The sequence below is a fragment of the Cygnus olor genome, chromosome 1, assembly GCF_009769625.2.
Source record: "Cygnus olor isolate bCygOlo1 chromosome 1, bCygOlo1.pri.v2, whole genome shotgun sequence".
Taxonomy (NCBI): domain Eukaryota; kingdom Metazoa; phylum Chordata; class Aves; order Anseriformes; family Anatidae; genus Cygnus; species Cygnus olor.
Genome location: NC_049169.1, coordinates 118,571,194 through 118,586,815, shown reverse-complemented (window position 1 = coordinate 118,586,815; position 15,622 = coordinate 118,571,194). Strand labels below are relative to the sequence as shown.

Below are 15,622 nucleotides of genomic sequence, written 5' to 3'. Positions count from 1 at the left end.
TTTTACAGTCTTTTCTGTAACGTTGTGGAAACCTAAGATCATACACTGTTTAGTAATGAGCAATACCTAATAGTTTACTGGAGTAAACTGGTGCATGGCCAGTACTGTCAAAGCATTGTTTAAGAAGTACATCTTAAGAAGCATAGTCTCATGTTTTAATCATCCATATTCGAGCTAGTGCTCCTCTATTAACTCTTCGTGTTTCGTTCTGCAGGTAGTTTATGCCTTGTTAATGCCTGCCAGTGCACCTCTGGGAGAAGATGCCAGTGACTTCCAATACAACTTCTTAAAAAGTGGTGGTTTACCTCTTGTATTGAGCATGCTGACTAGAAATAACTTCCTGCCAAATGCAGATATGGAAACTCGGAGGGGCGCTTACCTTAATGCTCTAAAAATAGCCAAGTTACTGCTAACAGCAATTGGATATGGCCATGTTCGAGCTGTGGCAGAAGCTTGTCAGCCGGTTGTGGAAGGCACAAGTACAGTTTCACCGGTAATATAAATCTTCCTTGATGCAAATAGCAACGTACTGTGAATTTATATTTTCTGACGTGACATCTGTCTGTACTCTTCGTTGACAGTCTCTTAAAGCAAGTTGCATGTCAAGAACTCAGAGTACTTTCAGATAAAGTCGTGTGAGAAATCTAAAAAATAGAGAAATCCTGTTTCTTTCTGACTGTAGAAAGTCAGGTGTGAGTTCCACCTGGCTTTATATGTGTTTTTCAGAAGTTCGCATGGTTGTCAGTACAGGTAACTTCGAGTTTTGACGTACATCTGTCCCACAGATGTGAACTCGGATTCTTTTGGTCTGCTGAGTCTTTAGAAGGGCTTGTGGCTTCCTTTTCAGATCACCTCTATTACATGTCTAAAGTAATAGATTTTGTGCTTGTTCAACATGTTAGCTTTTCTACATCCGAACAAATATGGTGTAGGTCAATATTTTATTTCTGTCCTCTAATAGTAGACCCCTGGCATAGAGCCCAAAGCTTAAAATTTGCTGCAGTCCTTCTTGGACAGTTGCTTTCATGTATTCCACCTTCCTTTTTTCTTCGAAGTTCTTTCCCAAGTAGTTGCTTCCAAGCAACTTTTCCTTCCAAGATCTTACCTACTATTACCAAACCCTTCCGAGTACCTTTGTTTTCATATCTTTTTTTTTTTTTTTTCCCCATGTAAAAATAAAATACTTTCTTACAGGTAAACCAGGCTACGCATGACCAGGCAGTGGTGCTACAAAATGCCCTACAAAACATTCCTAACCCAACTTCAGAATGCATGCTAAGAAATGTAGCAATACGTCTTGCACAGCAAATATCTGATGAGGTTAGTAAATTCCTTTGTGTATCTTTTTTTTCCAGGAGTATCATTTTTTTTTTTAAGTATTATTAAATTTATAAATTTGTAACAAATGGAATTTCCTCCTTCAATGTCATGAAATGTTTTAAGTAATGTTTGTATAGGGTTAATAAGCTGTTAACTAATTAAAAGTATTTCATGAATTGTTTCCATATGGAATTACGGAATTCCGAGTCTAATAGCATGAAGAGACTTAAGTGAGCTGGGTCTCACACAAGCTCTTTAATGGTTTGTGAATAATTATTGAACTTTTATCAGAACTTTGGAAACTCAATGTAATAGATTTAAAGAAGCTAGTAGCGTTGAGGTTTGTTTGTTTACAAAAATATTTTTGTGTTTTCTTCTTCTTCTCTTGGTTTTCTTTTATGTTTTGGGTTCTAAGTAATATTCTCTTCTTGAAAAGAAACACTGAAAACAGGAGGAAATTTTAAATATTGAGCATGATTTTAAATAGTAGAACATAAGTCTAAAATCCCTACCAGTATATCTTTATATACTGAAACCACTTTAATGATGGAAGTGGAAAAATGAATTGTGGAGATGGGTAAGGTTAAACAGTGTGCTTTGCAAATACAGTACTCTATTTGCATGGTACTATATGGTGTGACCAACCACATTTGGATTTGGTATTGAGTCATATTAGTGAAAACATTAGTTAATTCTGCTGAATTATGAAGGTGAAGCTAAAATCAGATTTTCTGCAGCTTACTCTGTCAACTTGAATTGAGATCTCTCTGTTTCCAGTGTGGAAGCAGTGAATGTTATTGTTCGATACTGTACAGAATCTCTGCAAAGCTATCTCCAGAACATTTCTGAGATACCTAAATAAAAGCAGTCATATTATCATCTTAATGCTGAAGAGTAGACAACAACTCTTTTATGAACAAAGAGAATTGTCTGAAGAACGAACAATGTACTAAACTGCAGGTCTGAATCATCTGTCTTCCATTAGTGGTGGTATTGCACCTATAGGTGATTTTATATGTAAAATCAGCCAGTTAAACTCTGATTTAATTAATTTTCTTCCACAGAAGAAGATTCTTTTGAGATGAGGTATGAATAAATGGTCCTCCATTTAAAATGGTCCATTTTGGAGGACTTCTAATAAATACATAATTACATTTTTTTCTTTCAACAGGCCCATCAAAGCAGCAAAATCTGAATATCTTTTACAGGTGGCTAATCAGTGTTGCTGTTTTTGTCTCTTTTCTGAACTTATTAAAACCACTCTAGATCTAGATTTCACATATGTTCTAGTTTGTTCTTCGAACAATTTTTTTTCTTTTGCTTTTTTGATGGTCAAAGACTCTTCCCTCCTGACCTCACAATCAAAAAAATAGAAATGTAAAAAAAAAAAAAAAAAAAATTGCCATGGTTTCTGTAGGCCAGGCAGAGGACTACAGCAGAGAGAGAAATCTCTCACCTTTTTAAAAAAAGGCTTTGGTGCTTCATGATTTTAAAACTATGATGATATTAAATTTGAAAATGTTCTTTCTTTGACAAATTTTTCTTGTAATGCTGCTACTGTAAGATTTCTTTGCTTGTGACAAAGGTGAAATACCTATTTTCTTCTAGCTACTGTTAATGTTTAAAAGCAAGAATGCACACTGTTCAGGTCTTCTGATGAGGTTGGCTTATTTGTTAAGCTTCTAGAGTCTCATTATTAAATGAGACCATTAGAAAAATGAAATTGGAAATTTTTGAGAACTGCCTACCATCTGTTTTTAAAGATTGCCCAATCTTTTGACAGTTCTACTTTTAGTATGGACTTCAGTCAATGCAAACTATAAATAAAGGCAGTAGTGTTTTGGCATTAATTTTGGTGTTGAAATGTGCCGTGGCTTCAGTACATCAGTAGAAACTACTGGATGTTAACTCAGACCACATCCAAAATACCAGAGTAGTTTTACATTCATAAAATGTGTGATCTGTGTTCTTACTCATTTTAAACCCTGTATAATTTGAATTCAGAAGAATCGCTTTATATATTAATGAGGCACGTGATAGGCTTTAGTTAGTCTACCTGTCAGCTAGCGCGGTAATTAATATCATAGCAAGGGCTGAATCCTAAAATAACTTAAACTTGTTACATTACTTTACAGGCCTGCTGCCTTCCAGATGCATGCTTGTTTTTGTTTTCAACTCAAGGAATTTTTAGCACTGAAGTAAAAAAAACAAAAAATGAAATGTGTTCCAGTCATCGCTGAAGTAGCCAATAGCTTATTCTCAGAATCTAGACTTAAATTGGTAGCTTCTGCTAGTTAGTTATTTATCAAAAATATTCATTTGTAGCATTATGATTTAAGATTGTGATACATCTAAAATACGTGCTACATTATACCAACAAAAAAATAAAATATTAACTAAGTGAAGTACAAATGCTTTTACCTAGAAAATCTTTTTTCATATTTAAGGAAAAAATCAGAATGTTATAAATTTTTTAATTTTAAACTTTCTATAAAGTTCTTTATTTACAGAAAGTAGAATCTATGGTAACATTATCTGTAACTGCTTTTTTATGTTACTTATGTTTTTGTTTACTTTGGCTTATTTCTGGTTTTTTTGTGTGTGTGGTTTTTTTCAGGCTTCAAAATACATACCTGATATCTGTGTTATTAGAGCAGTACAAAAAATTGTCTGGGCGTCAGGTTGTGGGTCAGTTCAGCTGGTGTTCAGCTCTAATGAGGAAATCAGTAAAATTTATGAAAAGGTAAGAAACTCTTTTCATTGTGGCTTGATTCTAGTGAGAGCTCAAAAATGCATCTGTTCTGTAAATTGCTGTGACATGTTTCCAGTACACTTATGTTCCATACCTAAATAAGCAACACTCATTTTTCTAGTCTTCAAATTTAAAAGGTCTGTTGTACGAAAGTTGATTTAAAGCATATATGCAGTCTGTAACAAGAAATTGACACTGAAGCACTGGTAAAACTATGTAAATGCTAATTCCATTTTTTTTTTCATTTCATTATGTAGGTAGGTAAACCATGGTTTCACACATGGTTTACATAAATAGTTTGGAGTTGGGATGTTTCATGACATTATCACATGTTGTCTTTAACCAGTGTTGCTTATAGTTATGAGAAATGTTAAACTATTTTGAGAGTAATTTAATTTTTTGTTGCTGTTCTCTGAACATCTTGTTTGTCTTACAAAATCAAATTTACTACTCATTAATACTTTACTGAGAGTAAAAGGGAAAGGAATGTATAGGGGGATCTAATTTTTGGCGTTACTAGCGGTTGTGTTTAGATGATCTGTTAGAGTACTTGCGCAAAATGCAACCAACACTTTTCAGTTTAGCTTATGTAGTGGTATGATAGCATTTGCTTCTGTTGTTACTAGAATGACCATGAAACAAGTTGCCCTCCACACACACTTTTTTTGAGGTGGTAACTTGCATTTAAAATCTGGTTTGATTAATATGACAGTCCAGATGTGCTCTTACATCTGTACGTTTGATGTGTATATTAAGAGCAGTAGAGTAGTAGAGAAAATATACCTGACCAAAAGTAAATAAAATCATGTACACACTTCTTATCCTCCCAACATGCTGACTTATATTACAACTCTTGGTACAGCTGAGAGTATACGTTATGTTGTAGATTTAAATATGGTAAAGTTTATTTCCTACTTGGGTCAGTGATCAAGTTGCTTGAGGATAATGCAGAAGGATATTGTCTTATTAAGGCTTAATAATACTCTGGTAAGTCATGACTGCTCCTCCTTCACTGACTAACACTATGTTGTAGCAGTTGCTTCTGTTGTTAACATTTTGGACATTCTTGAGTCAGATGTGCCTTTTTTACTGTGTGATCTTAGAATCAGGTGATGAGGCATTAGAGAAACAGATTAGGTTTCCCTTGATTTCAGTATCTTGCTTTTTTTTTCACTTTTTTTTTTTTGTGAAAAAGTTACAGTTAAATTTTGTAAAAATATTTTCCAGCAACTGAAGTCTTAAATGAAATTTAACTGTGCATAGGTCTCAGGAAAGGCTTTTTAGAGTTTCATAATACCATTGTTATTGGTCATACTTCAAAGGGATTTTTTGTTATTGGTTTGTGTTGTGGTTTTTTTTCAATTCTTGATGCTTATATGGACATTTGTAATAAAAGGCAGGTGCATTTGGTTTATGCTAAGCAAAGCGGAAATAAAAATTGAAGGGGAAAATTGGAAAAAAAAGAGATTGCAGAAGTAATAATAGTGGATTAGAGTACATTTAGTTAACTTTTTCTCTCAATGTTATTTTATCACAGAAATAGATGAATATGATGCAAGAAAAGACACATTAATCTAATACATTGCATTCGCTTACAGAGCAGGAAAAATAACTGCTACAGTAGTTTTATAAAGATTGAATATTTAAGTGACTGGTGGACACTGGCTTATACTGAGAGCAAGCGATTTAAGAAAAATGCTTTCTGTTTCTTAAGTCAACCACTAAACTAGATTTTTTTATTTATTTTTTTAACCCTTAAATCGTAAGAGCACTTTAAGCCTGTGGGGGAGAGATTTATCATTGAATGCTAGATCAAGAAAAAAAAGTGGGCTGAACTTTGTGGAATCGTGAATAAGCAGCACTTCAGACTGGTTATGTCAACTATAACTTCTGAAGAATGTTCTTGAGCGATTTAAGAGTATTCTGAACTTCACTGGTGAATTCAGTTCAACTTTAAAGTCAAGATAAAATCTATGCTCTCAAAATAATTTACAGAATTTCTTCTGACTACTGCCTCAGAAAATACGGAATGGCAGTCCTCTTATTAGTGGATTGAGAAGACTTCATGCAACTTTGTCTGTCAGACTGCCATTTCATTATTAGCTTAGAGAAGGCTCATAACTTTCTGAAGTACTACTCCAAGTATGCTGTTTATACAGACCAGTCAGCTCCTGTTGTCAGAATATAGAGGAGCACTTTGAGTACAAAATTCACTTTACCTTGCTATTAGATCTGCACCCATGCAGAAATAACTTTTTCTGAACAAGGCATCAGTGTTAAGCAGGCACAGTTCTGAACTTGTTGAAGCATTCTGCTTTTACCTTTGTGTCTTGAGACATCTCAGAATTGCTACATCCTCCCACTGTAGTGGTAGGGACCTTACCAATATTTTAATTGCACAACTAAAACCAGTGTTTCTGGCTGGTCTGAGACATACTTGTCTTCTGCTGCTACTGTTTATGTTTAGTCCTGTCTTTTGTATTGTTATCCTTTCTTTCTGCCTACTTAATCCTTCAACGTATAAAACATACACTTACTTTCTTCCTCTGGTTAACATTGCTAACCTGTAGCCGTGATTACCAATGAATTAAGATGGAAACCTACTCAGGTTAATTTTCTTCAGAATTTCTTCAAGCTAATTAATTTTGACTTAGATGGAGAAGGGGGCTTGCTTCTATTCGTAAAGCAGTTATTTTGGTTAATAGCCCCCAAATCAACTCATTGAAGTGTTTAATTGAAAGATTAACCTATGCACAGAAGCTATGTTATGTTATGAAACAGCTGAACCAAGTTTCAATTTTGTCAAAATAGTGACGAGCTGAATTAATTCTAGCAGTGCTAAGAAGCTGTTGGTCAAGTTAATTGTGAGATTCAGAGCTTTGTAAAACTGAACTTCTTGATGACTTACACAGTACTACAGCTTTTCTCTGTTTTAGTAGTAACTCTTTTCAAAGCTTTAAACTCCAGGATTCTAAGTAGTGCAGAAAAACATCTTATTAAATAAACAATTGCTGCAACTTCTGCCTACAAACTTTCTGTTTAACTTCTGACTTAAGTTTGTGCTTTCAATCCTCCTTTGAGAATCTCAGTACTGGAAGTTCAAGACATCCTGAGTAGTGCTTTGAATCACATCTGAGTAAAGTGCATAAAATATATGGCATTAATATTCCCTTAGTAAACAAGTTCATGGTTTGGGTTTGTATTTAGTGTGTACACCTGGAAGCTGGTTGGATTTCTCCAGATTTTTTTCCATCCTACGTTGTGCTCTCTTGTTTATTTTCACAGACAAATGCAGGAAACGAACCAGACATGGAAGATGAACAAGTTTGCTGTGAAGCATTGGAGGTGATGACCCTGTGTTTTGCTTTGATTCCAACAGCACTGGATGCACTCAGTAAAGAAAAGGCATGGCAGACGTTTATCATTGATTTACTATTGCACTGTCACAGCAAGTAAGTTTTGTTGGTCTTTTTTGATCACAAGTATTATTTTCCAATTCAAAATGAATAGGTAGCCTAAACACAGAGAAGTGACTTACTTTAATAATTTTTCCTAATTTCCTGTTTAACGATATAAATCTGTAACTTTGATACCTATCATAAGGTGATAGCGTCCAAACGAGGGCAACAAAGGGCTGGAAAACATGTCCTATGAGGAGAGGCTGAGGACGCTTGGTTTGTCTAGTCTGGAGGAAAGGAGGCTGAGAGGTGACCTTGTTGCTCTCTGCAACTTCCTGAGGAGGGGAAAAGGAGAGGGAGATGCTGGTCTCTTCTCACTGGTAGCTGATGACAGGGTGCTCAGGAACGGCACGAAACTACATCAAAGGAGGTTCAAAGTGGACATTGGGTTAAAATTCTTTACTGTGAGGGTGGTCAAACACTGGAACAGGCTTCCTAGAGAGGTGGTTGATGCCCTAAACCTGTCGCTGTTCAAGAGACATTTAAATAAGGACCTTAATTCTAAGTTTTAACTTTGGGTTAGCCCTGAAGTGGTCAGGCAGTTGGACTCTGTGATCTTTGTAGGTCCCTTCAAACTGAACTGTTATCTTTTATCAGTCCTATCTTCCATGTACTCTTAAGGAGAATATTGTCAAGCCTGACAATGTTCTGCTGATAGCTTTTGAATAATTAATTTCTATTTTGAATAAAATTTTACGTGCTTTAGCTTTTTCCGAAATTTTGAACACTCACTACATCAGAACACAGAAGTGACTTAGATGCAGTAGAGCTTTTCAATAAATACTTTCTTTCCATTATGTACAGACGAGATACAGTCCTGGCAGTTTGAGGAGGTGGAGGAAGTTTAAATTTAATCCTTTGGTTTTTTTGCATCAGAGTGGTAACACTTGTGACTCATCACATGACTTGCAAACATTTATATAAAGCTGTCACATTGGAGCTGTCATGTGGCACAGTGGCAGCATCTTTGTGGAACTAGTCAAGTTGTAGCTCTCTAAGCCTCTCAATACGTTTTACATGGAGTCAGATTGTGGTACTCATAGGTGACTGGCGTCAGAATTTGAGTACATGTAGGTGAAACTGTGGAGTGTTACAGTGAAAATCCCACAAGCTTTATTAGCACATCTTATTACAGCCTGTGATACAGGATGTTGCATTTTTGTCTGTGAGAAGTTTTATGAAAACATTGGCTCAGCAATCAGATCCCATAAAGAGTTACCAATCATGAAGAACAAAACCGACCCCCACCGTCCCATGGTCCTTCTGCAACTCAGAGCAATGCAGTAGAACTTGCAAAGATCAGAGAATGGTGACAAGGAAGATCAAAGCTCTGAAATAACTTCCATCTGAGGAACAGCTGAATAGCTTGGGGCACTTTGTATTGGAGAAAAGATAAATGGCGGGAGGAGAATACCACAGAGACCTTTAAAATCAGAAGTAGCAAAGAGAATAAATAGGAATAAATAGGGAACAGTGTTTCTTTCCCTTTCATAGTTGTAAAAATTTCTTGAGCGTAACATTTAAGCAATGTAAACCTTCAGAAATGGTTCGAGGGGTTCTTTCATGAATTTGCCCAGTGGGGGCTATAAAATACTACTTTTGGTATTCTTGCTGAACCACAAGCCGCTAGAAGCTGAGAGAACATTCTGGGGAAGTATTACTGCTTGCTTTCCTAAGTGTATACCAGAGACAGTGTCCTAGCCTAGGTGCTTCTTTGCTCTGACCTCATGGTCATTCTTGCGTGTCTTTGAAGCACAGTTAACCATCCATAGGAGAACACTGGAAGAAATAGAATACTTCTGTGCGCTTTCCATAGTCACCCTAAGGGCTGAAAACGACAGCCACACCAAAAAGACAGTAAAATTTAGTTTCTTACATGTTGAGACACTTTCATAGAGCATAACGTTGATTTTTTTTCTCTTCCCACCCAAGCAGAGTTATGTTTCTAGGTTTTACAAGACATGATACTAAGGCGATCTTAAAATTTTGAATTTTTAAAACTTACAATAGGTTTTATCTTTTTTTCTTTAAGTTTATCCGTTCCCCACTGCAATATAACTGGTTAGATTAAGTTCTAAGAAGGAAAGTTTATTTTAATGCCAGTCATTTGAATGTTCGGGGTCCTCTTTTCTTTTATCTTCTGATGATAAATTTTGATCTCATTATAGATGCTTAGCATACTGCTGTAGTAAAAGGTAAAAGTGTTTTTACAAGGATTGTTTTGTTTTGTCTTTTAGGCACATCTTATGCTTGATTACAAAGAAATGTAAGGCAACGTTTATTTAGGGTTGCAAACTGCTTGTTGAGCTATCCAATATTTGCTGGTAGATGCACAGGTTTGGTGGTTAGTTGGTGATAGTTTCTTTTACTTTGAAATATTTGATTTGTGGAACAGATTTTATAATAGTAACTCATGTCTAAAATATTACTTGGAGAAAGTGAATAGCCAATGAATAATTGAGGTATTCTTTTTTTTCTTTTCTAACATGCAGTTTTAGGAAAATAGCATTAAGCAGTGTGACAGATGAGCACGCTTCTTTTTGGACTGTTCTTTTTAGATAGAGAGATTGTATTCAATGCTTTTTATTAAATGATTTTCAGAACTGTTCGTCAGATGGCACAGGAGCAATTCTTTTTAATGGCTACCAGGTGTTGCATGGGACAGAGACCTCTCCTTTTCTTCATTACCCTGCTGTTTACTGTTCTAGGGGTAAGTTGCCAGAGGTAAAGGCTTAAGTACAATGGGATTCTCTGTAAAAGTAGTAAGACAAAATATGTGCAAAAGAATGTAAATTGCTATTAACAAGTCATTAAAATATAAATTCCTTTTGACCTGTAGATAAGCAGCAAAGTCAGTTTCAGTTTGATGGGGGAGTGTGTATTCATTTTTCTGATAAGAATTTCAACAATAAACTTTATATATATATATTCAGTCTTCAGTGAATGTTAACCTTCAAGTAAAAATCATTAGCAGATTAGATACGTACAGATACTGCCTTATTTTACTGGGTCTGGTAGGGCTTTTAAATTCTGCATGCTTGTGGCACTCTTCAACATTTGATTATTTCCCTGTTTCTTCCCAGTGAAGTATAGAAGGTGGTGCTAAACGGTTCAGAAACAAATTATTAGCAGCTAAACACAATTGTAAACTCCTAAAAGGTTAAAAATTCTCTTGTTTTTCTTTCATATTTACTGCCAGTTTTACAGAAAACATTAGTGTTGCACTATAAACAGAAGCATGTATGAATTATAAATCATTCATTTTTGGTTTACGTAGAGTACTGCAAGAGAAAGAGCTAAGCATTCTGGAGACTACTTCACTCTCTTAAGACATCTTCTGAACTATGCTTACAACAGTAATATTAATGTACCTAATGCTGAAGTTCTTCTCAATAACGAAATTGACTGGCTGAAAAGGATTAGGGTAAGTTTTAGGATCAATTTATGTCTAATAATCAGCTTTTTTATGCTTTGCTGTGAAGTATAGCGTACATCTAAGCAAAGCGTAACACTATTTTACAGTATCTTAACTTTCTCTTAAATGGCAGGATGAAGTAAAAAGAACAGGGGAAACAGGTGTCGAAGAAACTATCTTAGAGGGTCACCTTGGAGTAACAAAAGAGTTGCTAGCATTCCAGACACCTGAGAAGAAATACCATATTGGTTGTGAAAAAGGAGGTGCTAATCTCATTAAAGTAAGCTTTCTGACGTGTAGTTTCTTGATTGTTACTTCTAAATCAATAAGAGAAGCTTTGTTTCTTGTGGTCAATAAACACAAAAGGTCCCAATTTAACTGTTTGATGAGGGCTTCTTATTGGAGTTCAGTGTTTTCTTTAAAATATATATATATATATATTTCATTTGTAAGAGTACTTGAGATTCTCATTCTTCAGAATCACCGTGTGAGATGTTGTAAACTTCTTCCAGGACTCAGCAAACATCACACAAGGATAGCGAGCTAGATACAGGATAGACCTGTATAGAACTACTCTCTTTCACTACCTCTGTATTTTCTTTTTCCACGTGTTCTTAACTAGTGCTGTTAATGTTTTTGGTAGGTTTGAACGAATGCATAACATCTGGCCATCTCTTCAATCAGACATTTTCTTTATATATCTGACATAATACAGCAGCAATGTTTTTTCAGCAGTAACGGATAAAGAGCTTTATATAATACTGATTCGGAAAAAAAAATTTACCAATCAAGAATAATATAGGTTTATTTTTAACTTGGGGAAGGAGGTTCCACTGAACTACTTTAGAGTAGAGTTATTCTGTTCTAAATGTAAAAGCTTGCTAGGTTATCGGTCTCAATTTTAACTCTTATTTTTAAGTACTCCAATTCTTAGTCATTTATGTAATAAATTCTGATCTGTTACAAAGTAGTGTGTATTTTTATGTCAATAAGTGATTTATTTTCTTCTGTCTCTTTCAGGAGTTGATAGATGATTTCATCTTTCCAGCATCCAATGTTTATTTACAATACATGAGAAATGGAGAATTGCCTGCTGAGCAGGCCATACCAGTCTGTAGTTCACCAGCTACTATCAATGCTGGCTTTGAGCTACTAGTTGCACTAGCAGTTGGATGTGTCCGAAATCTCAAACAGATAGTAGACACCTTGACTGAAATGTATTACATAGGTACAGCAATCACTAGTATGTAATATTTTAAACTATTTTCTATTTTTATATATATAATGTATAAGTTTTGTTTGTATTATCAAGTGAACTAGATATTTTTTTATGTTGTGGTTTGTAGCTGCTTTTAATGTTGCAAAATCAGGCCATCAAAAGTTAGAAAAGTTTGTTAGTGTAACCTGTATTTACTCTTCTTTATTCATTAACGTACTGACTACGTTACAAGGTTGCGTATCCGTTACAGCCCCTGTCTCATAGGAAGAGACTCTTCCTACTCTGATCTCTGCCTATCCCCCTTTGTTCCTACCAGCTCCCGAGAACCTCATACTGCCCATCTTGTACATTTGTCTAATTGTTTCAGGCTCTGCCTAACCAACCCCAGCACCTCATCAAATACTTTCTGCCTAGTTTTAATGCCAGTGTCTTGGTTGCTCATCTACTTTGTCATCTTTGTCTGTACACAGACACGGCTCCACTGTTCTGTTCTGCTTTTTAGCACCATACTAATTCTCTGCTCGTCATAGTCCTTTCTCTAACATTTTTGTCTCATTTTTGGCTTTGCCTCAGCACAGCTCTACACTTAAAGAACTTTTTCCTTCTTAGTGGAGAAAGATTATAGCAAATGTATATACAAAAATATAGGCAAGTTAGTGTTTTAAAAGCTTACAGTCATAAAAAATGGGCAAATTTTCGCAGGGATGGCAAAAAGTTTGCAGTTAACACACCATTTTTTATCAGTAAAAAACATATGAAAGATTTTCTTAAAAACGAACAAACAAGACAATATTTTGTGCAACCCTGTATAGGATAGCTAAACTATTTAGGATGTAATAGTAACGGGTAAAACGGGCTGATATTTCACAGAATTTTAAAACTTCTAGAGTTTAGCAAAACTATAAGCAACTAGAAATAGTTGCAACTAGAAACTTCGTTTCCCACTATTTCTAGTTGCAACTTAGCAACTAGAAATAGTGGGAATTGTCCGCTGCCTCTCACAGTAGCAGTGCTGCTTGCCAAGTTGATGGTATCAGTGAGTCTCGAGTAGTTAGTTGCCTGTGAGGTTTTTTCAGTCTCTTGCTGTTTGGTTCCATCTCAAATGAACAAATGAAAAGGGCAGCTTTATGGTTTTCCCCCTTGCCCCATCCATTTTCCTTCACTTTTTTCTATTGTATTCCTTATTATGGCACAATTAGAAGGATTTTATGGCTTTTCCTTCTATTTGAATATATGATAAGCATGCTAGAAGGCCAGTCTCCATAGTACATCAGACAGAAGACAGTGCATATGTATGAATTGTGCATGCTGTGTGTTTCGTACAGCAAGTAGAGCTTGCCTGTAAATGCATGCATGCTTGCATACCTGTCCATATCAGAGTTGCTTGTGTTTAAAAACCACAGGATGGTAGGTTAGTGTAGGAAACCTGTGATTGTAAATGTATTCTGAAGAGATGTAAGAAGTCTGAAGGAGAAGACTCAGGGAAAAAGAAATCTATTACAAGTCATATATTTAAAACTGTTTAGCGAGCCTTAAATGAAATATTGTAACATTAAGAATATTATAAATATATGAAAGACTTGTAAGTTGGTTATATTTTCTAGTTTAATTTCTTTCTTCTAAAGAATCTTTAATGCTTCAACTAAGAAATTTGCTAGTACAGAGGGGAAGACTTATGTTTGTTACGTAGACTGATTTTTTGTCTAGCCACTGTTTTAGTTGCAGAGTAGAAGAAAGTGGTGTAACCTTAAGATTAAAGAGAGTTCTATGATTTATAAAAAGTGTGTTAATTTTAACAATTAATGTTCAGGTGAAATATTTGTTCTGTTAAATGGCAGCATGATGCAGACTAATACTAATTTTATACAACTGTCCTCTACTGCAACTGATAGTCTAATACTTCTATAACTAAGTAATTTTTCTAATCACGTTTTGCTGTTTTTTCTTAGCTTGTGAAGCGCTTACAGAATGGGAATATCTACCACCTGTAGGGCCTCGACCGCCAAAGGGATTTGTAGGATTAAAAAACGCTGGTGCCACTTGTTACATGAATTCTGTCATTCAGCAGCTGTACATGATTCCAGCCATCAGAAATGGGATTCTTGCAATTGAGGGCACGGGCAGTGATGTAGACGATGATATGTCTGGGGATGAAAAGCAGGACAATGAGGTAAATTTAATTACATACAACTTGCTAACATCTTTAAAATAAAAAAATATTTTTGATGAAAAACTTGTAATAAATCTAAGTGACTAATCATTTTGCTTTCCATTGCTAGCAGTGGGGACAATAGCATGATATTTCTTACTTGAGTAGGCTTTCTGTCAGAGAGGCAGTTGAACAGATTCAAGTAGCAGGGTTTGCACAATTCGTTCTCGTAGACCAGTACTTGAAAGCACCATACACTGCTTCTGTCACCAGAGCTCCACTAATGCATACAAACATATTGTTTGCTTCTTCATTAGGGGTATATGAAACACCTTAGATTGTTAAAAATAAAAAAGGGATATAACCAGCTATGAAATAGGTACATATCAAAACTAATTGCATGGATTTTTTTTCTGCTTTTCAGAGCAATGTTGATCCACGAGATGATGTGTTTGGCTATCCACATCAGTATGAAGACAAACCAGCCCTGAGTAAAACAGAAGATAGAAAAGAGTATAATATTGGAGTTCTGAGGCATCTCCAAGTAATTTTTGGTCACTTAGCAGCATCCAGGCTACAGTACTATGTACCAAGAGGGTTTTGGAAACAATTTAGGTAAATAGAAAATTTATTATTGATGTCTGTTTGCTGGAACACTGAAATAACCCAAAACAAATTGTAGTAGAAGAAATGTTAAAAGTGTAAATTAGTAGAATTTCTGCAACTTTATATCTGTTACCCTACCTTTTCACTATTCTGTAGAAGTCTGTTAATAAGCCAAAATGTACAGCAAGATAATTTTAATTCTGTCAGTTCTTGAGCTTGATATTTAATCTTTGAATTAAGTATTGAAGTTTGCACACAAAAGCTGTTTTCTGCTTATCAGTGAATGAGTGTCAGGAACAGAGTGACAGTTGATATACTGCCTCACAAACCAGTAGTTTTACTCAGTCAGGAGGAAGGATTAGTATCTTAAGTAATTCTTTGTAAAGAAATTGTTGAGGAACAGAATAAAAAGTGTTTGTCAATAATATGCTTTTGCTTTCAGACTTTGGGGTGAACCTGTAAATCTGCGTGAACAACATGATGCTTTAGAATTTTTTAATTCCTTGGTGGACAGTTTAGATGAAGCTTTAAAAGCTTTGGGCCATCCAGCAATGTTAAGTAAAGTTTTAGGAGGGTCCTTCGCCGATCAGAAGATTTGTCAAGGATGCCCACATCGGTAAGTGTTTTCAGATTCTTTCGTATAGAAAAATAACCTATGTTTTTATATGAAAACTATAATGAAGATGCTGTAAAGCAGACAACC

At 35.3% G+C, this 15,622-nt stretch overlaps 1 protein-coding gene across 2 annotated transcripts in view; it reads left to right on the top strand.

Annotated features, from left to right (window-relative positions):
* The window catches only part of USP9X (ubiquitin specific peptidase 9 X-linked), a 102,477-nt gene that overhangs the window by 65,499 nt on the left and 21,356 nt on the right, over positions 1–15,622 (top strand). The window contains exons 23-33 of one of the 2 annotated variants that reach the window (XM_040530497.1): positions 215–493; positions 1,195–1,320; positions 3,938–4,063; positions 7,358–7,524; positions 10,132–10,240; positions 10,808–10,954; positions 11,079–11,225; positions 11,966–12,173; positions 14,114–14,334; positions 14,738–14,928; positions 15,362–15,535. In XM_040530497.1, the coding sequence (XP_040386431.1) occupies positions 215–493; positions 1,195–1,320; positions 3,938–4,063; positions 7,358–7,524; positions 10,132–10,240; positions 10,808–10,954; positions 11,079–11,225; positions 11,966–12,173; positions 14,114–14,334; positions 14,738–14,928; positions 15,362–15,535 (1,895 nt within the window). Of the gene's footprint in view, positions 1–214; positions 494–1,194; positions 1,321–3,937; positions 4,064–7,357; positions 7,525–10,131; positions 10,241–10,807; positions 10,955–11,078; positions 11,226–11,965; positions 12,189–14,113; positions 14,335–14,737; positions 14,929–15,361; positions 15,536–15,622 lie in introns of both variants that reach the window. The other variant, XM_040530487.1, reaches the window with a different exon arrangement.